The 27,572-nt window shown below is 48.0% G+C and overlaps 1 protein-coding gene across 7 annotated transcripts in view; it reads left to right on the forward strand.

Annotated features, from left to right (window-relative positions):
* The window catches only part of LOC146863653 (putative E3 ubiquitin-protein ligase HERC1), a 1,482,062-nt gene that overhangs the window by 576,788 nt on the left and 877,702 nt on the right, over nucleotides 1-27,572 (forward strand). For all 7 annotated transcript variants that reach the window (XM_085627737.1, XM_085627739.1, XM_085627735.1 and 4 more), the window contains exons 28-29: nucleotides 249-369; nucleotides 7,834-8,071. In XM_085627737.1, coding sequence (XP_085483863.1) covers nucleotides 249-369; nucleotides 7,834-8,071 — 359 coding nt within the window. The remainder of the gene's footprint in view (nucleotides 1-248; nucleotides 370-7,833; nucleotides 8,072-27,572) is intronic.

Genomic DNA, 27,572 nt, shown 5'->3' on the forward strand with positions numbered 1-27,572 from the left:
CCCTTACAAGTGTCACGAGACGAACACTGTAAAACCCCAAACACTCCCTCATTCACCACGGATCAAAAAGGCACCATTATGCACATCACACCAAGGACTTCAGAGGGGAACCAATCTTTTTGCCATCAGACGCGATGTGATAGGTGCAGCTCCATGGCACCATTAGCGTTTATTTTCCAACCTATCCAATATTGTATGTTTTCTGTCCAAAGTGCTAACCCACCCACTGCTGTGCTCTTTGCCTTTAGAGTGGAACGGAGTCTCTGCATGAGAGCACCCGGCAGGATCTTCGCACGGCTGCACTGTCTCTGTACCGGGGGCTGGTGGCGGTGCTAAGGAGAGTGACTGAGATGGAGCCACTTCTCACAGGTCAGTAGAGCAGCAGGTGGCAACTGTTTCAGATGTCTCCATCATAGTGGGAGCTATCTGGATGACCAGATGACCAGAGGTATCAGAGTTTCACTGATCTTGGAGGGACACAGTGCATCATCAGAAACATGTGTTCCCTTCCCATTTAGACAGTCATAAAAGACAACATCTAAAATCCACTCAATTCTCCAACTTCAAACACACGGGAAGTGATGGGAGAAATGCTGCAGAACGTCTAACCACTGGCCATTGCTCGGGGTAACATTCCAGCCCATCGTTCTTTTTCCCGCCATGCCTCCTCAGTTTGGATCCAGCCACATGCAAATCAGTTTCGACCCTGCTCCAATGGGAAATGCGCAGCCCGAATTGCCAGGTCATGCCTTCCCTACGCCGGAACACAAGCAGCCCAAGACTGGTTTTGCCCTGATTAGATATCCTCAGTCAGCCGTAGCTTGATTCCAGTTGCACATTGAGCACGGGACCCACGTCTAGGCACATCCCCACCAGCTAGGGCAGCACATCGAACATACAAGAGGTGATGGGAGAAATGCTTGAAACAAGTCTAACCACAAGCAATTGCTTAGGGTAGCACTGCAACCCATTGTTCCCACACCATGGCACCTCAGTTTGGATCCAGCCATAAGCAAATCAGTCTTGACCCTGCACCAATAGGAACAGTCCATCCTGAACTGCCAGGCCAGGTCCTCCCTGAACCAAAACACAAGCAGCCCAGTACCGGGTTTTGCCTTGACTGGAGTTTTCTGACTGGTGTCGCTTGCTCCCAGTGGTACAGTGAGTGCAGGACCTTGTTTTAGGGGGTTTATGGTTTCATGGATTCTTTTTGAAAAGTACATCAATCAATCAATCAATCAAGATATTTGTAAAGCGCGCTACTCACCCGGAGGGTCTCAAGGCGCTAGGTGAAGGGGGGTCCGCTACTGCTCGAACAGCCAGGTCTTGAGATGCTTCCTGAAGGAGAGGTGGTCTTGGGTAAGACGGAGGTGGATGGGGAGGGAGTTCCATGTCTTGGCTGCCAGGTAGGAGAAGGATCTTCCTCCCATGGTGGCTCTTCGAATGCGTGGAACGGCGGCGAGTGCGTGGCTGGACGATCGTAGCTGGCGGGTGGGAGTGTAGAAGGTCAGGCGGTTGCTGAGGTACCTGGGGCCCAGGTCGTGGAGGGCTTTGTGTGCGTGGATGAGGAGTCGGAACGTGATTCTCTTGCTGACGGGGAGCCAGTGAAGGTCTTTCAGGTGTCCGGAGATGTGGCTGCGTCAGGGGATGTCCAGGATGAGTCGTGCGGAGGCGTTCTGGATGCGTTGGAGTCTTTTCTGTAGTTTGGCTGTGGTTCCGGTGTAGAGGGTGTTACCGTAGTCCAAATGGCTGTTGACGAGTGCCTGGGTGACCGTCTTCCTGGTTTCGGTGGGGATCCATCGGAAGATCTTACGGAGCATGCGTAGGATGTTGAAGCATGATGATGAGACGGCATTGACTTGTCTGGTCATCGAGAGGGAGGAGTCCAGGATGAAGCCCAGGTTGCGTGCGTGGTCCGTTGGTTTGGGTGCGCTGCCCAGGGCAGGGGGCCACCAGGAATCGTCCCAGGCAGAGGGTGATGGTCCAAGGATGAGGACTTCCGTCTTGTCTGAGTTCAGTTTCAGGCGGCTGTTCGTCATCCACTCGGCTACGTCTTTCATCCCTTCGTGTAGGTTGGTTCTGGCGGTGGCTGGGTCGTTGGTGAGGGAGAGGATCAGCTGGGTGTCGTCGGCGTAGGAGATGATGTTGAGGTTGTGTTGACGTGCGATGGCTGCGAGGGGGCTCATGTAGACGTTGAAGAGGGTGGGGCTGAGTGATGATCCTTGTGGTACGCCGCAGATGACTTCGGTGGCCTCGGATCTGAACGGGGGGAGGCGGACTCTCTGGGTTCTTCCGGCGAGGAATGAGATGATCCACTCCAGGGCCTTCTCTTGGATTCCGATGTTGCGGAGGTGCTGCACCAGGGTGGGGTGGCAGACAGTATTGAATGCTGTGGAGAGGTCTAGGAGGATGAGGGCCACTGTTTCCCCGTTGTCGAGCAGGGTTCGGATGTCGTCTGTGGCTGCGATGAGGGCGGTCTCGGTGCTGTGGTTGGCTCTGAAGCCGGACTGCGAGTGGTCGAGGGATCCGTTCGTCTCGAGGAAGGTGGCAAGCTGTCTGTTGGCGGTCTTCTCGATGACTTTGGCAGGAAACGGGAGGAGCGAGATGGGGCGGTAGTTCTTGAGGTCGGTGGGGTCTGCTGATGGTTTCTTCAGGAGGGCGCTGAGTTCGGCGTGCTTCCAGCTCTCCGGGAAGGTGGCGGTGTTGAAGGAGCAGTTGATGATGTCCCGGAGTTGGGGTGTGATGACGATCGGTTGGTGATCCGGAGTGGATGGTGTTCATTGTGTGGATGGTGTCTTCGGTGCTGACCGGGGTCCAGGCGCGGAGGGTGGTAGTGGGGGGCATCGGTTCGGTGGTTGGGTGCGTGGTCTGTGTGCCGAAGCTGTTGTGTATGTCGGCGATCTTGCGGTGAAAGAACGAGGCGAGTGAGTCGCAGAGGTCTTGTGAGGGAGTGATGTTGTTGTTTCTGGCGCTGGGGTTGGAGAGCTCTTTGACGATGTTGAAGAGTTCCTTGCTGTTGTGTGCGTTGTTGTCTAGTCGTTCCTTGAATGCTGTCCTCTTGGTGATGTGGATCAGCTGGTGGTGTTTGCGGGGGGCGTGCTTGAGGGCGTTCATGTTGTCTGTAGTCGGGTTTTTTCGCCAGGCTTTCTCGAGGGTGCGGCAGTTCTTCTTGGAGTTCTTGAGGTCGTCGTTGCACCAGGGGGCTGTCTTGCTTTTGGTCCTGTTGGGATGGTTTTTCAGGGGTGCGAGGTCATTGGCGCAGTTGGTGATCCACTGTGAGAGGTTGTTGGCTGCTTGGTTGGGGTCCGTTGAGCTGGCGGGAGGGTTCTGGCTCAGTGCTGTGGAGAGCTGGTCGGTGGTGATCTTGTTCCAGCTCCTGCGGGGAACCTGTTGCTGGTGGTGGTGAGTCGTGGTTCTTCTGAAGCTGAAGTGGATGCAGCTGTGGTCTGTCCAGTGGAGTCCGGTGGAGTGGCTGAAGGAGATGTGCTTGCTGGAGGAGAAGACTGGGTCAAGCGTGTGTCCGGCGTAATGTGTGGGGGTGTTCACCAGTTGCTTGAGTCCGAGGTTGTCGAGGTTGTCCAGCAGGGTGGTGGTGTTGTTGTCGCTGTTGTTCTCCAGGTGGAAGTTGAGGTCCCCTAGGAGGATGTAGTCAGCGGAGGGGAGGGCGTGTGGGCTGATGAAGTCTACGATGACATCTAATCGATGACATCTAATCGGCCCTATTTAGCTCAGCTCCATTCTTTTTAAGAGTTAACTTATGATGAAGGATGCTTGAAGCAGTTGAATAATGCCTTACCAGCAATAACCTCTGGCACAGTAAAATTTCTAAAGCTAAACTAAGATGGCCAAGTACCAGGGTTTATGATGGATTGCACAGCAGGAGAAGCAGTTCATCTGGCGTGGCCCGGGCTCAGTCCTCTTGGGATCCATATCTAGTGGGCATGACATCTGTGATAGACAGCTGTTGTCTGTCTGGATACTCAGAAAGGGGGATTTCAGCGCAGTCCTTTAAATCTTTAAAACAAATCTTTGCAGCGGAATGATAACAATGGCAAAAAAAGTTGCGCGAAATTACAGGTTCAGCTTCAAACTCATGTGAGGTGAGCGAGATGTACAATGAATGGAAGTTCCCTCAGGATTCAAGAGTAAGAGTTCTTGGGGGTTCCAGCAGATGTGGAAACAGTGGTCACTGGTCAGTGAGTTAGTGGATTCGAATCCCCAATTTGAACCCTGCTCCTCCAAGAAAAGCTTCCTAACCCAAAGAACGCTGTGAATGATGTAATAAAAGAAGAGTTAGGCCAGTAAATAAAGATCAAACCAGGCGCAAGAGCTTATTTATTTTGGGTAACATATCCTTAAATCGTTTCATAAAAATACAATCAGATCATTGAGTAAATGGAATAAAACAAAATTTTTAAATCACACTGAATACAAACAAATCAGAAAACGGAATTTAAACATGAAAAATAATTAGTAAATAACGTAATGAATATTATAAAATTCACATCACTTGTGACATTGAACAGTAACTCAAAGTAAAGACAACTGGAGTCATAAGTGATCAATGTTGTCTCAAGCAATCAATGTAACGAAGATTGTGGGCACAGATCCAGGCACATTTTAAATACCTTGATATTGAAAAGTCTGTGGAAAGGAAGGGTCACTTTTACAAAAACGAAAAGCGATTTTCTCTGCTTTTACGCCATAGTTCCTAAAGTGATCAGACTCATTTTCACGCCAGTGCGTGTTTGGATTTGTGCCAAAAGGGTGAAAGGCAACTCCAGTGAGAGTCCACACCATGAAGAGTGGAGTGGCCTTGAGCAGCTCCATAAAGATGAAGGCTGTCTCGGCCCCTCCGCCCAGACAAGGGAGCTTTCGCGACCCTGGGGCGGACATTGGCAGTAACAGGAAACAGCATTGCGTTGGCTACATTTCTGTTCTGCACAAAGTATCCAGCGCATTGTTTATTAAGCGATAGTAGATTTCACACAGCATTGTCATTAACGACTGACTGCATAGAAAAGACAACATGGACAAATGAAGCTAGCTAGCCAAACACTGGGGGCGACTCACAAGGGACTTATGTCTAAGTCTACTTTTTAGTGTTCACAAAGGAACTTTACTATTAGTAACTTTACTACTAGCAACTTTACTAGTAGTAAGTTTGCTAATAGTAACTTTAGTAGTAGTCACTGGTAGTAACGTACCTTTGTGAATACCAAACAGTAGTGAACCTTAGGCGTAAGTAGTGAGCTTAGACTTAGATCTAAGTTTACTTTTGCAAATTGGGCCCTGGATGTTTCGAGCTTGTCGTTTGTTAGACTATAAGTAGACAGAGGGTCGCAAATCTTACCCCTGCGCTCCCGAAAGTCCACCCGCTCCAGCTCCAGAGGTTTAAGAAATGTCCTGCAATCGCAATTCATCATCTGAGAGGTGTTAGTTTTCGCTTCCTCCTGGTTCTATCTGGCACTACTTTCTAAATGGTATTGTCTCTGGAACACATATTACACTCTGGGCAGGCAGTGTGGCATCCAGAAGGGATGGCAGCACTTATAGAACAGAGATTAGGGTGAGACCCCTAAATACATCGCTTCGCCCATAGGTTGTGGAAGAAGGGTTGCTTTGCTGGTAAGTTAAGGCTTTTGTGAAATAGATCAAGGCTCCTTGGGTTGCGTCATCATTTTTCTTTGGTTGTGGACTGAGGGTCTATGGCTGTGGAAATAGGCAACATTTGCTGCAGAATAAGAGAATCGTGGGATTGGAATGAGGGAGGATTGTGTTGCCCTGGTGACCTTCAACCTTTATACTGAGCCGCCTGGTGCTCTTCTCACCGACACACCAGTTGCTGGGGATTCACAGCTCTACTCAAAAGTCTCCATCCAAAGCCTCAAACGCTGCCCGCACATCATCCAGACCTGGAGGCCCAGTGCTTACCAAGACCAGCATCAAGATGCCATACAAACCCGGCGCAAGGACATGAACCGTGACAGCTCAGAACCCCGCTTCCACAGAACGCCAAGTCTCTGGGATTCATCGTGGACGCCAACCTCAGCCTTCGAGGAGCAAAACAAAGACGACGGCACAAACACTCTTTTCAAAAGCAAGTCAAACCATTGTGTATTACAGAAAGCGACTTCAGAAATGCTGGTCAAGCCCTCGTGCTTTCCATCTGAATGGTGGTAATGCCGCACTCCATGACCTCCCAGGCTTCACCCTAGCACCCCTAAAGGGCATCCTAGACACCACAACACGTCTCATCCAGGGCCTGAAGACACCACTACCCTGATGGAACTCCTTTGGCTTCCTTTGCCAGCATACGCCATCTTCAAAACCAGCTGCACCGTTTACAGATCCATCACGACCAGCGCCCCCACTTATCTAGCCGACAAGCTCACCATCTGTGGGGGTTCTCTGCACACCCGCAGCCAGGGCACCATCAGTCTGTGGACTAAGGCGTGTAAAAAGAAAAAAGCAAGACAGCAGCCCTTTCATCTATGCAACCAGGATCTGGAACAACATCCTTGAGCCGTGAGAACCTCCCCAGCACTGCTCCGATTTAGGAAAGAGTTGAAGACTCGCCTCTTTAATGAGCGATACATCACAATGCATTAACCATCCACAGGCAAGCTTCCTGTCCTATTACCCAATCACTTTATACTTGCCATTCAGCATGCATAATGCTCCGCTACCCTTTGACTATGGAAGTACCGTATACATACATGCATACATACATACATAGATACATGCATACATGCATGCATGAATATATACATGCATATGTGAATGCATACATGCACACATACATGAATACATACATGCATACATACATACAAGCATGCATACATACATGCATACATGCATGCATGCATGCATGCATACATACCTGCATACTTACATACATGCATACATACATGGGTTATTTGGTTGAAAAGTGTGGCTACTTTGTCTGCAGCCGAAGGAAATGTGCATAGCTTCAGCAAGGGAAGACCACAGTACCCTGCCCTGGATGCCTTTGACTGGTCCGCTATTTGTGGTCTGGACTCTCACTGGTTCTAGAAACAGAGGGCGCAGAACATGGTAGCCACGTCTGCACATATTACAATACATTACGTTTTAAGAATCAGTTCCTTTCAAGATGGTGAACTTCAGGCGCTTCCTTCTTGTTTGTCCCCAATTCACCTTAAAAAGGATGCTAATGGTTACTAACTTGCCCCTACTTAGGACATGCTTGGTCTTTCTTTTCTATTTTTGAATAATTTCATTTTCTTGTTTTTAAAAAGAGTTTTGAGCTTATCATATGCCTGCTTCAAAGCTCCCCGAGGGTTATGCATTGGGCAATTTAATATCCAAATATTTCTTGAAATATAAATACAACACTACAGAACCGAATTCTACGTCAACACGTTGGCAAATCTAAATGTATTGGTTGTATGTCAGCAAATCACGAAGAGAAATGTAGTCTGACAAAAAGAGTGTCTCCTAAATATTGTATTAAAAATCTCAGCCTTTGACTGTACATTTTCTTCTATTAATTCTACCTGGCCAATATTGGTTTGATCGAAATGTAGGAGACAGAACTTATGACAGGCAGTATTCTGAGCACAAGCTTCTAGTACACAACTGATCATGGTTTGAATATGGAGGGACCTGAACGTAGAGTGATATCTGATGGAGGGTGTAGGGAAGTCAGAGCAGGTGCGAAGATGGCAGAACTAGCCTGGAGAAAGTTCTGAGGTGGAGTGTGTTGGTAGTTGGGTGTGGGTGTAGGTGAAGCTCTGATCACATTGTATATCTCACACACCAGTGCTTGAGCTCTGCGTTGTTGCCTTGCAGGGTCTCGTCGGCACCTCCAGCTCGTCCTGCTCACAGTGCTGAGTGTGCGTTACCAGGCCGCAGACATCACGGCAGTGGCTGAAAGCGGCCTGCTCAAGATCCTTCCAGTGATGGCCAACATCTGTGTGCTCCCCAACCAGCGCTGGCTCGTGGCCAAGATGTCCAGCTACCAACAGCTGGATCTAGCAACACAACTGGCCAGTGCTCGACTCCAGCAGATACTGGCGCTACTGGTCTGGTGAGTTCACACGCCTCGTTAGCTATGCCTCGCTTGCCGCATGTATCACGGGGTCGAAGAGGTCTGGGGGAAGGCCTTCCACACCTGTGCTTGAGTGGTGCTCTGAATTCATCTCTGCAAGGTCTGAGTTCAGAGACTGCTTCACACAAGCATTTCAGGATCTGCCAACCATTGCATATTATCAGACCAGAGCAAGGAATATTACTTGTGGGGGGCTTACCCCTCAATATGAACCATGATTGAAAGGGCCGAGGAGAATAAGGTGTAATCTTCAATCATATTTAGAAAACTATGTACTTGAAGGGTCATTTTAAATACCACAATATGTTTTTGAAATATTCTACCCAACCAATATCCTTCGGATGGCTTCATCTCCCTACAGATTATTCACCCTTAGAATATTCCCAGGTGTGAGATTGGTCAGTGAATGTTGTTCCCAGCAGTAGCTCTCCAGCAGCACCATAGGGACCCAGCCACAGCGGACATACACGATAACACCGTTGTATAAAAGGCGCCTCCCAGAGTTCATGAATTTCCACATTTCATTGATACAGTCCGAGCTCTACTTGACGGACATTTTTGCAACTTGCATTTGTGACTAGGTGAAATATTTGTTCAAAGGGTTTACATTATAGGCCCTGTCTTAAATGTCACCAGGAGATGTCTTTATCAGATCCACGTGACATCTGCATGAAGTGTCGTGCATCCAACCATGATGCCGTACCCTGCGATCAGCGCTCGCTAAATGTTGCCCTCGAAAACCACAAAGACGGTCTTTCTAGCAAAGACATTCAGGGACGCTGCCAAAGGCACCTTGGGCCCGATTCACAGAACTAACTTAAGACAAAATCCTAAACTTACTACCATTTTCGTATTCACAGAATGCACTTACTCATTTTGGTATTCACAGAAGACACTTACTCACTTCGGTATTCACAGAAGTTAGGAGTCCTAACTTTAGGACTCCTAAATGCCTTCTGTGAATACCGAAAGTCTTAAAGTTAGGATTTTTCTCAGTTTCCGAGTCCTAAAGTTAGGACTCCTCACGTTACTACTACTAAACTGAGAAAAATCTGAATTTTAAGGCTTTCGGTATTCACAGAAGGCATTTAGGAGTCCTAAAGTTAGGCGTCCTAACTATACTACTACTAAACTGAGAAAAATCCTAATTTTAAGACTTTCGCTATTCACAGAAGGCATTTAGGAGTCCTAAAGTTGAAAAGTCCTAAAAGTGAATACCGAAGTGAGTAAGTGTCTTCTGTGAATACGAAAATGAGTAAGTGCCTTCTGTGAATACCAAAATGGTAGTAAGTTTAGGATTTTGTCTTAAGTTAGTTCTGTGAATCGGGCCCCTTGTCTCCTACAGGTGAGTCCTCTGTGAAGGAACTATCTCCAAAAGATCTCCTCAGAAAAACATGAAAGGCGCATAGAAAGGAGGAGTTCTCTTCTTATGCGAGGAAACAATCCTGGGGGCATATTTACAATAACTGGCGCATCCCTGCATATGAGCAAGGATGCGCCAGTTATTGTGCGCCACAGTTCCGCCACCATGGATGCGCCGCATTTATAATGCGGCGCACCATGGGGCAAAAACGGCACATTGCTGGAGTTGCGTCGCAAGCGCGACGCAGCTCCAGCAATGCTCTGGGGTGCCCAATCTGTACAATGCTGCGTCAATCCTTACGCCTGCTTCAAGCAGGCACAGGGTTTTGACGCAGCAGGGGCCTAAAAGTGACTGAGTGAAATCTTGTAGATTTCACTCAGCCACTTTTAAGAGGCGTTCCTGCGCCGGAACGCCCCCCCCCCCTGCGCAGGAACGCCTACAAGTGGTGCAGAGCTTTACAACGTGACGCATCTCCCTGATGCGTCACGTTGTAAGTACCCCGCACCATGGCGCAGGATTTGCGCCGCCGCTGCGTCACAAAAGTGACGCAGCGGCGGCGTAAATGAGGCGCACGGGGCTTGTAAATCTGCCCCCAGGTATCTGGGAGATGATGCAAAAGCAGGAGAAAATTCAGCTTGAATTTCTGACTCCATCTGCTGACCCCATGCAGCTAAAGGTTTTCCATCAGGCTAAGGTTGACCTCTTTAGTACCCTCTGGGCCACTCCCCAGGGGCAGAGATGCTCTTTCGGTCCTGGTGCTGCACCCCATACAGACCACAGCACCATCTCTGGTTCATCCAGTGCGTCCATGACGTCATCCCCGGGGCCACTCAGTGACATATTCAATGGGGCAGATTTACGTTCCCTGGCGCATCCCTGCAAATCTGCAGGGATGCGCCAGGGAAGATGCGTCACGCAAGTTTGCCCTTGCGCCACCGCAGATGGGCCACATTTACAATGCGGTGCATCGTGGCGCAAGGACAAGCAGATGCGTGACGCATCTGCCGGGGTAAGCTTGGCGCAGTGCTGAAGTTGTGTCGCAAATGCGACGCAACTCCAGCACTGTTTCAACCTGCCCTTTCCCTAACATGGTGCGTCAAGCCTTACGCCTGCTTCAAGCAGGCGCAAGGTTTTGACGCATCAGCGTTGGAAAAGTGACTCAGTGAAATCTTGTAGATTTCACTGAATCACTTTTCAGGGGTGTTCCTGCAACGGAACGCCCCGCCCTGCGTAGAAACGCCCACATGAAACCTGACGCAGGTTTCATGTGGCGCAGGGCTTTACACCATGACGCATCTCCATAGATGCGTCATGATGTAAATAGGGCGCAACGTGGCGCAGGGTTTACGCCGCCGCTGCGTCACAAAAGTGACGCAACGGCGGCGGAAAAGTGGCGCACGGGGCTTGTAAATCTGCCCCAGAGTCTTTACCAAAATCAAACCAGAAGACAGCTCCAATGATGGGGGTGGTGCAAGAGAAAAGCAAGCATGCCACAGATGTGAGTGGTGTGCCCTTCCATGATGGCATTAGCTCCTTCATCGTCAAGGAACACCACCGTCATTTATATAAACAGACAGGACCAAGAGTGGGAACTATGCCATGAAGTGACAAAGGTGTTCCCCAGATTGGGATGTCCATCCCTAGAGCTGTTCGCTACAGCTCAGAACACAGTGTCCTCTGTTCTGTGCCGTACACCTCCCTCTGAAGGGTTCTCTGAGGGAAGCCTTCAAGTTAAGCAGGTCTCAGCATCAGTTGCATGTGTGCCCACCAATGCCGCTTCTACTGAATGTTCAGTGGGAGATGCAGGAGGATGAAGCGGAATGGATCCCAATCTCCCCTAATGGCAGTCGCACTCGGCACCTCTTCCTGTCCTGCAAAGACCAGACCTGTTCACACAGCAGGATGGTCACATCCTCCAAACCCAGCCCCTAACTCCAGCCGCCCGTGTGGACATTGAGCGGTACCAGCTGGAGTCCTTTTGCCTTCCTGATAAAGTTGCACACATCATCTCTTGACAGGAGATCCAACGATGTCCATTTATGGGGCTCAGTGGCCTATGTTTGTGCAGTGATGTGGATCAGAAGGATTTAATCCTTTTAAATCGTGCCTTCCTGATGTCCTGCATTTCACTCTGTCTCCAGCAGGGCAGTGGCCAGCCGCAGCTACAGACGGTGGATACCTGGCTGTCCTTTTGGCTTCACTTGTCTCGAAGATCAGCCGTAGGTCCTTAGGTCACCTGTAGTGGTACCTTTTCTGAAAGGTTTTGCATTATCTCTTTTCTCACACTCCATTTATTGTTTCTCTGTGGGATTTGCATCTTGTAACGCCTTTCTTGATGGAATCCTCTTTTCCGGTGACACGCAGTTGTCCAGTTTCACTTCTTTTTTGTTTAAGGTCAGTATTGTTGGCTGCAACACCCTCTGCGTGTAGGACTCAAGAACGTCATCCCCTCTCAGTTCTTTCACAGTTTTTTATGTGAACAAGTTAGTCCAGGGGGGTTCAGCCTTCATGTGGGCAGTCTGTCAATTTTCTAAGTTTCTTACCCCATCCACCCAAGGAGGAGACTCTCGCCAGCTACACCGAAGAGGAGAACCGGAGTCTCATGTTGGTCTCGGAAGTGACATGTGGGAGTCAGGTCACTGCAGTGCTACGGGTCGCACAGTACCGGTCGTTGGTCTCGCTCCACGATTGTTGTACGGTGGTGGTAATGGAACCCACAAAGACCTCTGTTCCCTCCCCGTTCGACCCAGCATCGCCTGACTGGGGCTCATTTCAGCGGTTTTGTGTTTCAAAGTATCCATTAGCCCATGCCTTCAGCTTTATTGCCTATCTGACTTACCCAGTTGAGAACAACGCTCTCCTTAGTTGGGGTGTGCTCTCTGCCCAACTTCCAGCTCGTCAATGATGTGTTTTGAAATACAACAGCAGCGTATGAAATGCCAAAATGAATCTGACTTATCTTCCTTTTACCAGTCAATGCCTCTGAAGAGTTCATGGAACTCGTTGATCACGTGACCAAGCTCACAGCCAGGATTGGAAAGGTGAAACTACAAAAGTTGTGGCGTTCCTGCAGCTTTGCAGCTGATCAGAGGTCCCACATTCTCACAACTGATGAAGAACTTTGTCCTGATGGTGTTGCGCCCCTAGGTCATGGTGGGGTCAACGTTCCAGTAATGGGGAGCAGGGAGGTACAAACCCATCACTTGCAGCTGGTACTAGTTTTCATGTTGTAGAAACTGACTGGAAGACTCCCCATGCCTTGACTCACCCAAGCAATCAGAGTGTTTCCTGTTTTTTTAATAGGAAGAGTTTACAAACAAAAGACAACAATTAGACTTAAATGTATCTCCTGGTATAGCAGCGGATCAATAGTTTACTCTCTGCCACTCCACAGCCTCAAACATTCCCGCTGTGAGCCTGACCCCAGCGCATGAAGTAGTGCTAGACCCTTTATAGTTTGGCGCGCCAGTGTTCCAATGTGGGTATTAAATAATTTTTCTAATTCTGCAAAATTATAGATCTCTCGATGAGAGTAATCCAAAAAAGCTTTTTCCTATCATCTGATTTTAGCTGCACATCAGGAGAGTCAGTCATTTGTACCAGGAGCGGATCACTGGGAAAGTCGATTTTTAGCCAGCGCCTGTAGTGCTCCTGCGTGGAGGACCCGAAAGCTGCTAACTTTGGACACGGCCAAATTATATGGGTGGAATTCCCAGTTGCTACCGTCAGGCACCTAAAACAATTTGTCGATGTCTGATTGAGTTTATACAGTAGAGCTGGCATCCTATAGGGAAGGCACTAGCGCAGAATAGCTTACAATGAAATTCTGACCCTTTGAGAGGGCGAAATTGTGTAAAGTTATCTTACACCAAGACCCTTTCTCTAGATGTAATTCTTCCCTTGAATGCCACCTCTGTTGTGTTTTACTGAAGATATCAAGCCCTGTGTCATTTACCAGTTTAGCCTCCAGGACTTCACAGGCCTACGCGTTTGAGTCTTAATTACATCCGTCACTGCACCCAGACAATCCCTGTTGTTAATAAGGATGAACTGCTTTAAAAATGTGTGATTGGGATATAGCACCATTGACTAGGTAGTTTAGCATAGCTAATTCCGGGTTCTGTTATCTTATCTTATCTACTCTCTTGTATAGCGCAACGAATCATCCCCAGGGGGATCTCTCGGCGCCTGAGAAGAGGATACACAGTGAGCAGTAAGATCTTAAAACAGCCAGGTCTTAAGCATTTTCTTAAATTGAGACAGGTGGGCGCAGGCATGGATCTCATGGGGGAGACTGTTCCAGTGACTGGGAGCTAGATGAGAACAAGCCCGACTGCCCATTTTGGCCTTCCTGATTCTCCGCATGCAAAGCAGACTGCAATTGCCAGATCTCAGCTGCTGCACGGGTCGACACAGTTCGAGTTTCTTCTTAAAATAGGCAGGACCAGTCCCATGGAGAGACTTAAAGACCATATACATAAAAGCTTAAAGATAGCTTGTTTCCTAATAGGAAGCCAATGTAATTGACGTAGGAGAGGTAAAGAAGGGGTGTGCGCCGGATTCTTGAGGGCAAGGCGGGCCGCTGTGTTTCGAACCACCTGCAGTTTTGATACTAGGTCTTCCCTTATTCCAACCAGCAAAGAGTTGCCATAGTCCAGTCTGCTAACCAGGAGCGACTGAAGAAGGGTTGTTCTTGCTGTGAAAGGGGTCCAGGGGAAGAGCAGGTGCCTTGGAATAATGCGGACTTCACCCACTTTTCCCATTTGTCAACCCTTAAAAAGTCCTCAATAGCATTCTATCCATTGCCCCCCCACATCTGTGAACCGTTTTTATATCTAATAGGGGTAGGAATCCTATAGAAATGTTTGCTAATTTGGTTGAACCATTAATATCAGGAATAGAGTGCAATTTAAAAAAACTCCTCTTTTCGTTTCAGCAACCACTGCAAAAGATTGCATCTGACTTTTTTGGGAGAATTCGCTTAGCGTAAAATATCAGTAAACCTTTATTTCTGTAAAATTAAGTCTAAAAAAATTATTTATTGATCTCTTAACACCTGGGTAATTAGAAAGTCATTAAGAAAAATGTTACAAACAGGCCTCCTTCTAAAGCTGCCTTACAGAAGGTGTTGATCGATAATCTTGGCACTTTGTTCGCCCAAATAAAGCTTGAAAATATTCCTTATGTTTATATAAAAATGTCATTTGTAATGTTGTAATAAAATTAAAAAGCAGTAAAATGGATATGTGTATCAGCATGACTCTTCCCGTTATTGGAATGGGGAGAGCCGTCCATTTTGAAAATAGCATTTTAATCTTTTTAATTAAGGGCACAAAGTTTAATACAAAAAGATCACCAGCATCTTCCATAGATTATATGCAGCGGCATCTTTTAGGTTTGGGATTTACAAGAGGGCTCAGGAGATAGAGTGCTTATTGTGCAATTGCATAAAAAGATTTCTGTCTTTAATCTGGTTATCTTATAGCCGCTCACCAATTAAAATAAATGGAAAACATTGAATACCCTGTTCTGATGTTCTAAGCCTGGTTTCAAAAACAGCGCAATGTCATCCGCACACAGTGTGTTTGTAGACACCCCACTTTCTGTACCATGGCAATGGCGAGAGCCTCTACAAAAATGGCAACTAAGATGGGGGACAGAAAACACCCAGTCTTGTTCCCCGATTCACCTTACATGCACCACCTATCTCTATTGAATTTATTAGCAGTCTTTTAAATCTGTTCTTACCTGTTTTATCGCACTGCTTGCACTTTATTATAAAAATCTTGCGTGTTAGGAGCTGTGTTATAGCTCCGGGGGCATTTTCTATTTTAGTAACTGGCACCGCAGAAGTCACCGCCATTTTGGTCTGCGGTCTAGTCGTCAACCCAACGCTTAAAAGGGGCCTCATGACGTGACCTTGCAGCGGACGCGCCGCTGGCGCGCCAAAGGCAAGCCCGTTTGCGCCCGTCCATGTCCGACAGGGGCCAGTGGCAAGTACCCCTGCTCATTCTCCGAGTGAGAAATGTGTCTTTTCCCAGGAACAGCTTCTTTACTTAAGAGGGGTAACAAACGTTAATTGTTTACATTCCATTTCACATTTTAATAATGAGTCACGCTGCCCCCAATGTGTCTTCAAATTTTGTTTGTCATTCAAACCCCTAGTGGCACCTCCCAAAAAGACACCCTTTAGAATGTTCCTTCCAAATTGTATGTCTATTCCTAAACATTCTGCCGATATCGCTATTCTCTTAGGGGATGAACGCCCGGTGCCTTGTTTTTAACGGAAACATGGCTCAACAATGAGTCCGATCCTGCTCTTGTTCAAACTCTTCCTCCTGGATATTCCATTCAGAGGCAAGATCGGGAATCAGGTGAAGGTGACGGCATTGCTATCATTTACAAAACTCATCTTAAATGCCGCTCCTCTGCAGACCCTCTACCTGACTGTGAGAACCTTTCCTTTGCAATTAGTTTCTCACCCACTATCACTTTTTCAGGCATTTTAATCTACCGCCCCCCCAGGTGCCCACGGACAAGTTTGGAAGACCCTCCCTGAACTTGCAGCTGATTTAGCCAGATCCCCCTCCAATTTCACGTTTTTAGGGGAGCTTAACCTTCAGTTTGATGATCCCCATCATGCAGCTGCATCCGAACTGGCTACTGCTCTGGCAGCTTTCCAGTTTAGACAAAGAGTTGTCGGTTCTACCCACTCGAAAGGCCACTTACTTGACCCCATTTTCTCCAATACGGAGGAGTTAGTGGTAAAGGATCTTATCCCCGTGCCTTGGTATGACCATTTTTTAATTCCCTTTACTTGGACCCCTTCATGCCCCACTCTCCCTGTCAGCTCAGCTAAGAGTCAGACACGTCTATAGTCCAAACTACCATTGGAACGTTGGATTACGGCCCTGGAAGACTCCAGACCGACCGCTGACTCCAACCCTATTGTTGCTAACGAGAACTTCAATAACTGGATGGAGTCCTCACTTGATCTTGCCCTTCCCAAGAAGCATATTCAAAATATAGTCAGAACCAATGGCACTCCGTGGTACTCGCCCAAACTCCGCAAGCTCAAACAAAATTGTAAAAAATGTGAAAGAATACGGAGAAAGGACTACTCCCCAGGAAATAAACTGAAATACAGGGAGACTATCAAAATATATCAAGCAGAAATCAAACTGGCACAAGCTACGTATTATGAAGGAAAAATTAGCTTGGCAGCTAACTCCCCACGCGAAATCTTTCGTATCGCAAAAAGTCTTCTCAAACGTCCTCTCCCCCAGCTACCTCGGACGATATCTGCTCCCGCTATAACATTCTTGCAGAGTTTTTCCATAATAAAATCCAAGATATTTATACCGCTTTTCCTCGAGCGGCACCTAGTAGCAATGTGTCACCTGTGGAGCCCGCTCCTCCATTTAGTGAGCACCGCCTGGAGGAATTCCCACTGCTGTTTCTTAAGTCATTGGGAACCACTTCAGCTATTATAAAATCCGGCTCTCCTAGAGACCCTGCACCCCCTAACATTCTGAACCAAGTAGCGGGAACTGTCTCACCTGTGATACTTGATTTAATCAATGCCTCCATCACCACAGAAGTAGTTGACTACACTCCTTGTCCAACACTTCCGGGAATCAAAACATGACCTCAGGGATCTGAGATGGGTCGTGTTGGCTAGTGTTGGAGAGGGTGGAGGGTGATAAACACATCGATGATATTTTGGTCAGAAAAGAGTCTAAATGGATTTTCACTGAGAAAGTGGACCATGTGGGCCTGAATGATTCCTTTGAATGGAATAAAATAGGCAAACAATAGGGCCATTTGTGATTCTGGAAGAATAATCCCTGCATTGAGAGACCTCATTGATTCAATATTTGCATATTGGCTATACCAAGTGAAAGTGGCTGCCCCTTTTTTTAAAATATTTGTTGAAATATAATTTTGAAATTCTATTTCTTTTCCTGTCTTGCAAATTGCTATCAATATTATTGTAAAGATAGGTTTAAGCCCAGCAGAATAGTCGTGAGAATGCACCATTCTAAGATGGCTGCCACGCTGGCGACGTTGTATTTGGGAATATGTTCCAGAGACTCAGCTTTTGTGTCACGTGTTTCCAAGCCCGGGCGCCATTAAAAACAACGTTGGCGTCTGCAGCGGGTATTCGGGAAGGAAGAGTGAATCCGAGGCCACCACGCGAGTGCAGTAAGAAGGTTCTATGCGAGGGGCTCACTGGAAATGTAGTTATATTCCACGCAATACCGCCTTGATACATATGGGTCGCATGCTGAGGGCAGTGATATCGCCATTGGGGCTGGCTCAGTAGGACAATGTACTGTAGTCTTGATCAGTGGAACTAGGGGTCGAACAATGTATTGAGGTACACAGGGGACTAGGTTTGGTGACACTAATGAACAGCGGGGTATTAGCTGACATGGCACTATGAGTCTTTAAATATCGGGACTTGGTCTGTGTAAAAAGATGAATCGTTAAATGAATATTCGGCCTCATATTGGTTATTGATTCTTTATGTGTGATTACAGGTGGAGACTGACAATTGTAGTTTGGAAGGTGGTACGCGACCATTTGGCGCGGGACCTTTTATTGAAGTTGGTTGCAGGTACGAGGGACGACAGTAACCACTCGGTAAATATACGATTGTGTGGAGGGGCTTCTTTTCTCTTTTTTGAAAGAGGATATCTAAGAAGTATGATAGACATAGGGTTTGTTCATGATTGGCACATTCTTCTTCTTTTTTAATTTTGTCAATAACCACAGATTGGGTGTGATAAAGGAACGAGGTGAAGACGAAGTTGCCTAAAAAGCTCGGCAACAAAACATGTTGGCCTTCTGTGAGTGAAAGTGGCTATATACATACCGTTCTTTTTACCTGAGGACACTCACAACACTCAATAAAGGATGTTTTGTATGTGAGTGGTATCCCATTTTAATTGCGAGAATACGTTTTCTCGTTTCACGGTTGGGGACCAGTGGGCACTGAGTGAGTCATATATTCTCAGTGCTATGTGTCACACATTTCTTTTGTGTTTCACTGTTTGTTTGATTTCTCACCTTTAAGGAACTTTAAGCACACATTTTCTTTTTGAGGCCACGAAAGCAACCGATGATGATAACGTGGGCATACTGGCGAGTACCATCCAGCAGCTCCTTGGGTTTGCGTACGTGAGGTGCTTTCTGGCTTTGTCTCACATTTTGTGCTGTACACATTTATGTGATGGTTTGAAACCACTTGGTTATGTGTATGTGATGTGGTTATTGACATTCCTTTCTTAACTTGAACAGTAAAGATTAGCAGTTCCTCGGATAGTAGTCTGGACTGGCATGGGAAGTTGAAATTTTCAGATAGAACTCCCTGCAGATCCCAAGAATATGAGAGTTTCTGTTCAATAGAGGTCAGACCTGGAAGGAACCAGTGCCTGGACCACGGTTTTCCTGGTATCCAATATAATTAATGGAAGGAATTTCCTCAACATTCGTAAAAGGCCAAAGCAAGAGCCAACTACTGACTGGACTTGTGATCTCATCAAGAGAGCACTATCAATATATATACCCAGATTTTTTACCGTGGCTTGTGCCGAGAGCAGGGCGACATATCCTCAGGCCACCATTGTCTCCACTCTTCAGAGGTGGGGTCGCAAAAGAAGATAATCTCCGACTTCTCCGAGTTGCATTTCAATTGGTTCCTCCTGAGCCAATTGAACACCCTAGTGAGGCAAAATCTAATTTTATAACCCTCAAAGTCAGCTCCCTCATCACAGGTAAAAATTAGCTAGGTGTCATCAGCACATGAAATTATTTGTGCCCCACATGCTTCCGCTATAGATGCAAGGGGAGACATATATAGATTGAAAAGAGTGGGGCTCAATACAGATCTCTGCCGGACCCCCACTTTCAAACTAGGTAAGGAAGATGCAAAGGGAGGAGTTCAAACTTCCTGACTTCTATCTTCAAGAAAGGAAGTCAACCATTCTAGCACTGATCCACCTATTCCAGGTTCCCTCATCCTATCCAGTAGCCTATCATGGGGGACTGTGTTTAAGGCCACCGATGAGCCCAATACGATAAGAATGGCTCTACCTCCCTGATCAAGCTTCTCTTTAATATGTTCGGTCACCTCCAGCAGAGCTGTTTCCATGCTATAGTTACCCCTAAAACCAGACTGACTAGTGTGCAAAAGATTATTTTTTCCACATAATCAGACATAACTCTGTTCACATATTACTTACAGGTGTGCCAGGCCTGAATGGAATTCCCCAGGCCGTTTATAAGACCAACCCAGCAAAATGGGCCAGATCCATGGCCCCCCTTTTCGTCTACGCTCTGTCAAGTGCTACAATCCCAGTCTCCTTGAAAGGGTCTATAATTTCACCAATCTTTAAGGGCGGCGATAAGTCAAAACCCAAAAGCTACAGATTGAGAGCCCTTACCGATAACGAGGCAAAGTACTACGTATGTGTTTTACTAGTACGACTCCTTGACTGGGCTAACGCCTCTTCAATCATCCCAACCAATCAGACAGAGTTCACTCTGACAAACATCATGGCACTGACCCTGTTGCTTGAAGCCTCAAAACCAACTAAGCAATTTATCTATGTTTCATAGATTGCAAAACCGCCTTTGGCTGTGTCACACAAAACCTGCTCTGGAGCAAGTTAAAAAACCGGGGTGCACTGCCAACGTTTCTAAGAGCAATTGAAAACTTATACCCAGACACCAGGGTCAGAATAAAGCTGGGAAACGGGGTAATCTTTCTAGCGCTATCCCAACATCCCAGGAGTTTATGCAGGGGTGAGTCTTGGCCCCAATGCTTTTTAATCTATTCCTGGCAGACCTCTCCCCAGCCCTGGCAGCGGTTAATTCTCAGGCCCCGAAACTCAGCACTATTCCCCTCTCAAACTTGCTGTAAGCTTATGATCTGGTTTTGTTGAGCCGTGCCAAGGAGGGGATGTAGTGCCTTCTGAATGCCACCCACGATTACTCATCAAAAAACAGTCTGACAATCAACACCAAGAAGACCAAAATCTTGAACTGCTGCCGAAGAACAGGAGGTAAAATCTGCTGGTTCCTCGATTCCATAAAGGCCAAAGAAGTCACTGGATACAAATACCTTGGTCTTAAATCAAACAACAAAGGAAACTTCTAACCATACAGGGAGGAAATAAAGAGGAAAGGGCTCGCCCTGGCAGCGGGTCTCAGCGCACATTTCAGGAACCTTAATGGGCCATTGTTCAGTCCCATTTTGGAAGTAGCTAGTGCGAACACTGTTCCAACTCTGGGATACAGAAGTGAAGCCGTCCTAGGGTTTCCTCGGCCATGGCCCCCAGGGGCATCGCCTTGTTTGCATGGGGCACCCGTTCCTTGTTACAGGAGAAGTCGCAGACACTTTCACGGCCCCCTCTATAACAGGGTTCATGTTGGTGCAGAATGTCCCCGACCATGGACCCCAGGGTTGTCGTCTTGTTTGCATGGGGTACCTGTCCCTTGTTACAGAAGAGGTCGCAGACACTGTGACGGCCCCCTCTATAACAGGGTTCATGTTGGTGCAGAATGTCCCCGACCATGGACCCCAGGGTTGTCGTCTTGTTTGCATGGGGTACCTGTCCCTTGTTACAGAAGAGGTCGCAGACACTGTGACGGCCCCCTCTATAACAGGGTTCATGTTGGTGCAGAATGTCCTCGGTCATGGCACCCAGGCTTGTCACCTTGTTTGCATGGGGCACCTGTTCCTTAATACAGAAGAGGTCGCAGACACTTTCACGGCCCCCTCTATAACAGGGTTCATGTTGGTGCAGAATGTCCTCGGCCATGGCCCCCAGGGTTGTTGCCTTGTTTGCATGGGGCACCTGTTCCCTGTTACAGAAGAGGTCGCAGACACTGTGTTGGTGCAGAATGTCCTTGGCCATGGCCCCTAGGCTTGTCGCCTTGTTTACAAAGGGCACCTGTTCCTTGTTACAGAAGAGGTCACAGACAATTTCACAACTCCCTCTATAACAGGGTTAATGTTGGTGCAGAATGTCCTAGGCCATGGCCCCAGGGTTGTCGTCTTGTTTGCATGGGGCACCTGTCCCTTATTGCAGAAGAGGTCGCAGACACTTTCACGGCCCCCTCTATAACAGGGTTCATGTTGGTGCAGAATGTCCTCGGCCATGGCCCCCAGGGTTGTCACCTTGTTTGCATGGGGCATAACCCCAGGAATGGCTTTGAACTAGCTCCTGTGCCTTATTACAGAAGAGGCTGCAAACACTTTCACGGCCCCCTCTGTAGGAGAGTAGGGTCTGCTTTCTATGTTCACCCCCACTTTTTGCTTTTGCTTTACTGGTTTTCGACTTAGATGTGGCTGTGGGCCTGCTAACCAGACCCACAGCCCTGCTGTTCTCTCTCTAAATTGATACTATGTACTTTAGGTGCATAACCCATTTGGATAGGATCACCTTATTGGCCCCTGTACAGTGTACCTTAGGTACCCAGGGCATAGGTGTACCCTAGGCCTACCAGGGTCTGCAGCATGTATTATGCCACCCCTGGCCTGGCCTTCCATTATGACACAACTGGCTGATCACTCAGCTGGGGCAAGGTCGTGTAATCACCCCTTGCTTAGGTGTAGTATTCCTATACCTAACTTACATATAGATACATGTGAACCTATCAGCCACTCCTATGGCAGGCCTTAACAATCCTGGAGGCAGAGTGCTTGGTAACATGTGAGATGGTGCTAGCATGAGCTGAGCCTGTCTGCAGCTTTCGGAACCATGTCCTTATAGCTGTTCTATGATATAGCCTACCATATACTCTTAAAGTGCCTTATAATCTTAAACGGTTATGGTAACTATGGTTTGGCTTTATCAAAACATGTCGTGTAAGGTGTCTAACACTTTGGAATAATACCCCCATCCCATTTCTGGGGATGAGGATATTATCCCTCCCTTCTAGAGGGAGAAGACATGTTGTAACCTACTTACCCGGTTAAAGTTAACCAGAGCCCCAGCATCACAAAATGGATGCTGCTGCCACAGACACGAGTCTGACCTCCTGCTGCTGGGAGTGATCCCGGCAAAGGAGGCTTGGACAATAGGTTTCCTGCCTTGGGAGGTGCGAGCACCACCCCAGACAGGCCTTAGTGTATTGGGGCAGGGAGGGATGAAAAGAATGAGACATGCCTGGGGCACACAAGGTGTCCCGTGCATAGTCCAGTTCAAACCGGTGCTGGGGCCCTCCAGCCCCAGTCCTGGCGCGAAACTGGACAAAGGGAAGGGGGTGTAACCACCCCCCTCCCAGGTCCCACCCATAAGGCGTGACCTAGCAGGTAACCCAGCCCCCCAGATTAGTATAAGAGTGGTAGCTGGGCCCCAGGAGATTAGATTATCCTGAACCTGCAACTTGAACAGAAACTCTGGACCTTCGACATTCGACGAAAGAAGAAGACTGAAGAATCTCCCTTGTGGCCAAGGAGTGGCTACCCTGTGCAAACAGGCACCATCAAGAGATTACCCTTTGCTTTGCTGAAGTTCTACGAGGGACCGACTGCAGAGCCCGACCAGAGCCTTGACTTCCAGACTTCTCCGACCCTGATCCACATCCACAGCCGAGCTGAGATCCGTGGAGGCGACGAGAGACGTGGGACCGGCTACCTGGGAAATGTGGCTAGTATCTTCCAGCGCAGCTTCTGAGGCACCCTCGAAGTTGTGCACCGAGGATTGAGAAGCCCCAACCCCAAGCACCATCTGCACCGAAGATCAGCCCCCCACACTCCACGAGTCCTGCGTGGGGCCCTTCTGCATTTTCCTGCCTGCCGCGTCTGTCCGGTTGCTTGCCCGTTGGCTAGTGGCCTTTGTGACGACGCATCCAGAAATCTTCACTGCTGGTATGGCTCCTCCAGACTGGCTCCCGCTTCCTTGCAAAAGAGAAGCACCCCAGACCTTCCTGGTCTGCACCAGAAGCAAGTCCTCCGTTCTTCGTGGGTTCCGCTTGCCAAGGCTTGGTGAGTCCTAGTCCAACTTCGACGCCGCCGACAGCAAGAGCCTTCATGGGACAGCTCGCCTCCTGGTCCTGGTCGTCCGTGACGTTCCCTGGTCCTCGTGGCTGCAGCGACAAGCTTCACCTTCACCTGCAATCTTCACGACATCGCCTGGTTCCTTCCTGGTTCCACGTGGTCACTGGCTAGTGACCTTGACTCTGTCCCTTCTGCTTGCAGGTCTCCTTTCATCTTGATCCCAGCCTTGGGATCCACCGGACACTCTTCACTGACTGCCTGTCAGCATCTTTCCTTCAGGCATCCATAGAAGTCCACGACGAAACCCGACGCAAGTTCACACCTATGCACCCGCAGCCTGTGGGCTAGGTAACTTGGGTACTTCGGTGCTCACAAGGGTAGTGACTATCCTAGGGTCTAGTTTCCGAGTCTCGACTCTCTAGCTGCTTCAGAAGTGTCCTTAAACTGTTAATTTCTAACAAGTACTATTTCTATCGACTTTTACGCATTACGCGTGAGTGTTTCCACTCTGCACCTGAATCCCGTGGGCCTCCCACTTCCTAACTGTTGCTAGTGTAGTGTAGCCCCAGCGATTCCCTAGGCCTAGGCCTATCCTATTTCCGTGACAGTGGTCCTTATACCACTTACTTAGTATATGGTTTGCGTGGCCCCTAGGGCCTAACTGTATTACTTACCTGTGTGACTTAATGTATGCTTAAATAAGACTGTGTTGTACTTACCTCTAATCTCATAAAGAGTGCTGAGGGTTTGACTAGAATAAATACACTTTATTTTATATATATATCTGTTGTGGTGTCCTTTCATTTGGTATTCAAGGGATTATATATGGTATCACAGCTGGCTTCACATGCCATTCAGAGTTTAGCCTAAGACTGCTCTTGTCCATGCTACCACTAGGATAGCTGGTCTATAAGGTTGACTTTACAACCAATCACCATAAGGGTTGTTTGGACTGATATAAGGTGTACACTAGAACTAGTGACATCATACATCAGGCCAACTTCTTACATTGGTGAGCAGCGGTTGGGATCTGAGCTTGCTGTTGTAATACCATTGTAATCTTGAGATACTAAATTGAAAGATCACACAGATATTGTTTAGGTACATATAACATAGATTATAATACTTAAGTCCTACTGGACTTAGTGGTTGTAGGTTGAAGGGAGTAACACACCCTGACTACAACTACCAGAGAGGTTTAGTAGAAACAACTAGTGTAGTTAGGTGCACACACCACACCCTCACTAGATCATGTCTCTGGGAGGAGATCAAGTAGATGCTCTCTCAGGTGGGGCAGGTCTGAAGAAGACCCCCTCTAGATATGATACCCTAACTTTTCAGGAGATGAGACAATTGTGTACCTCCAGAAAGTTAAAACAGGGTGCAAACCCTACCCTCCTTCAGTTAGTACAGCTCCTAGAGGAGTATGATGCTTTGAGGGCTTCACAGGCCAGTACCCTAGGTACAAAGGAGGGTCTACCCACCACAGAGGAGTCAGATGGGGCTTCAGATGAAGAGGTAGACAGCCAGAGCCAAGTAGGAAGACTTAGCCAGGCTAACCTAAGCTTACATGGGAGTTTGCATGGGGTCCCCCCATACAGACCCCCAAGTGGGCTTACACAGAGAAGCAGGAGGGACAGATCCCCTTCAAGGGAATCCATCCACTCCCATATCTCTAGCATCTCTAGTGCTTCCTCTCACAGGGGAATGACTTCCCCTGAGAGAAAGGAGCATGAAGCCAGAATGAAGGAAGCTAATCTGAGGATTCAGAGGGAAGAACTTGCCCTTGCCAAGGAGAAGCTTGCTCTGGCTAGAGAGCAAAAGTTAAGTGGGTCAGAACCCACTGGTGGCAGCAATATCCCTAAGGATAGAGACAGGCACTATGATAATAGAAACCTGAGCAAGATTGTCCCTCCCTACAAGTGTGGGGATGACATCCACAAATGGATAACTGCTTTGGAGAGAGCTTGCAAAGTACAGCAGGTACCCCAAAGTCAGTGGGCAGCTATCTTGTGGCTCTCCTTCTCTGAGAAAGGTAGAGACAAGCTCCTCACAGTTAGTGATGAGGGTGCAGATAATTACACTGTCCTGAAGAGTGCTCTAATTGATGGGTTTGGCCTAACCACTGAACAATACAGGTTGTTGTTCAGGGATACCCAGAAGACACAGACTCAGGACTGGACTGACTTTGTAGATTGTGCCACTAAGGCTCTGGAAGGCTGGCTAGTGGGAAGTAAGGTTAAGGACTATACAGGATTGTATAATTTGATCATGAGAGAGCAAATCCTTAACAACTGTCAAAACCAGCTACTGCATCAACACCTGATTGATTCTGATCTAACTTCTCCCCAAGAATTGGGAAAGAAGGCAGATAGATGGGTCAGGACTAGAGGTAAGCAGAAAAACCAGAACCAGGGCGGTGATCAGAAAAAGGCAGACCAGAAGGGTAATGATCAGAAACAAAAAGACCAGAAGTCTTCACCAGGCCCCCAAAAGGCTCAGGGGGAGGGTGGTCCCAAAAAGGATAAAAAGAAAGATGGCCAAAAGAAACCATGGTGCAACTATTGTAAGTCCAACTCACATTGGTTTAGTGAGTGCACCAAAAAGGATAAGCCCCCAGCCACCATTGCCCCTAAGGCAACTGTACCCCCTAGTCCAGCTGTAAGTGGTGGTTCCCAGCAAAAGGGTGTAGTAGGGTTAACCCTGGGAACTGAGGAGGATTCTGGCCTAGTCAGAATACCTACTCAGGCTGTTCTGATCTGTGATGGGGACTTAGCTTTGTCCTCTACTGTAGGCCCCAGTAACCTGGACAAGTACAGACAGACTCCTTTTATCAACCAAAGAATGGCTCAGGCCTACAGGGACACTGGGGCTAGTGTCACAATGGTGACACCTGCCTTTGTGGACCCTGGACAGATCATACTAGGTGAGAACTACCTAGTGACCAACGCTAGCAATGCCACTACCTCCCATAGTGTGGCTATTGTTAACTTCTCCTGGGGAGGGGTAACTGGCCTCAAGAAAGTTGTTGTTAGTTCAGACCTTCCTGTAGAGTGTTTACTGGGCAATGATCTTGAAACTTCAGTTTGGTCTGAAGTGGAGTATAGGACCCATGCTGAAATGCTGGGGATAGATGCACATGTCCTTGCTGTGACCAGGTCACAGGCCAAAAAGTGCACCACTGAACAAGTGCTGGATCCTGAAACTATGGACCAGTCACAACCCAAGAGAAAGAGCAGTAGGGTTAAGGCTGTGCCTTCCCCCCTGCCTCAGGTGGTGGATCAGCCCTCCCAGGAGGATGATTCTGAGAGCCCTGAAGGAACTGTCCTAGAAGAACTTGAACCTGATCAGGTTGAGTTTCTTGGGACAGGGGGACCTTCAAGGGCAGATCTGAGGCAGGCTCAATTAGACTGCCCCTCTCTTGAACCCCTCAGACAGCTGGCTGCTGCTGAGGCTGCAGGGAATGCTCAAGGTACCCATAGAGTGTATTGGGATGAAGGGCTACTGTACTCAGAGGCTAGAGACCCCAAGCCTGGTGCATCCAGGAGGTTGGTCATACCACTGAAGTTCAGAGGCTTCCTTCTTACCTTGGCCCATGATATTCCCCTTGCAGGACATTTAGGCCAGAACAAGACTTGGGACAGGCTTGTCCCTCACTTTCACTGGCCCCATATGTCAGAAGATACTAAGGAGTTTTGTCGCTCCTGTGTCACCTGCCAAGCCAGTGGCAAATCAGGTGGCACCACAAAGGCCCCCCTCATACCACTACCTGTGGTTGGGGTTCCCTTTGAAAGAGTGGGCATAGATATTGTAGGACCAATGGACCCACAAACAGCATCTGGGCACAGATTCATACTGGTGATAGTGGACCATGCCACCAGGTATCCAGAAGCTATTCCCCTGAGGACCACAACAGCTCCTGTTGTGGCAAGGGCCCTGCTTGGAGTATTCTCCAGAGTGGGCTTTCCAAAGGAGGTCATTTCTGACAGAGGTGCCAACTTCATGTCAGGATACTTGACTGCAATGTGGAAGGAGTGTGGTGTGAACTACAAGTTCACCACACCCTATCACCCACAGTGCAATGGGCTTGTTGAGAGATTCAGCAA

Source organism: Triturus cristatus, chromosome 2_1, assembly GCF_964204655.1.
Source record: "Triturus cristatus chromosome 2_1, aTriCri1.1, whole genome shotgun sequence".
Classification (NCBI taxonomy): domain Eukaryota; kingdom Metazoa; phylum Chordata; class Amphibia; order Caudata; family Salamandridae; genus Triturus; species Triturus cristatus.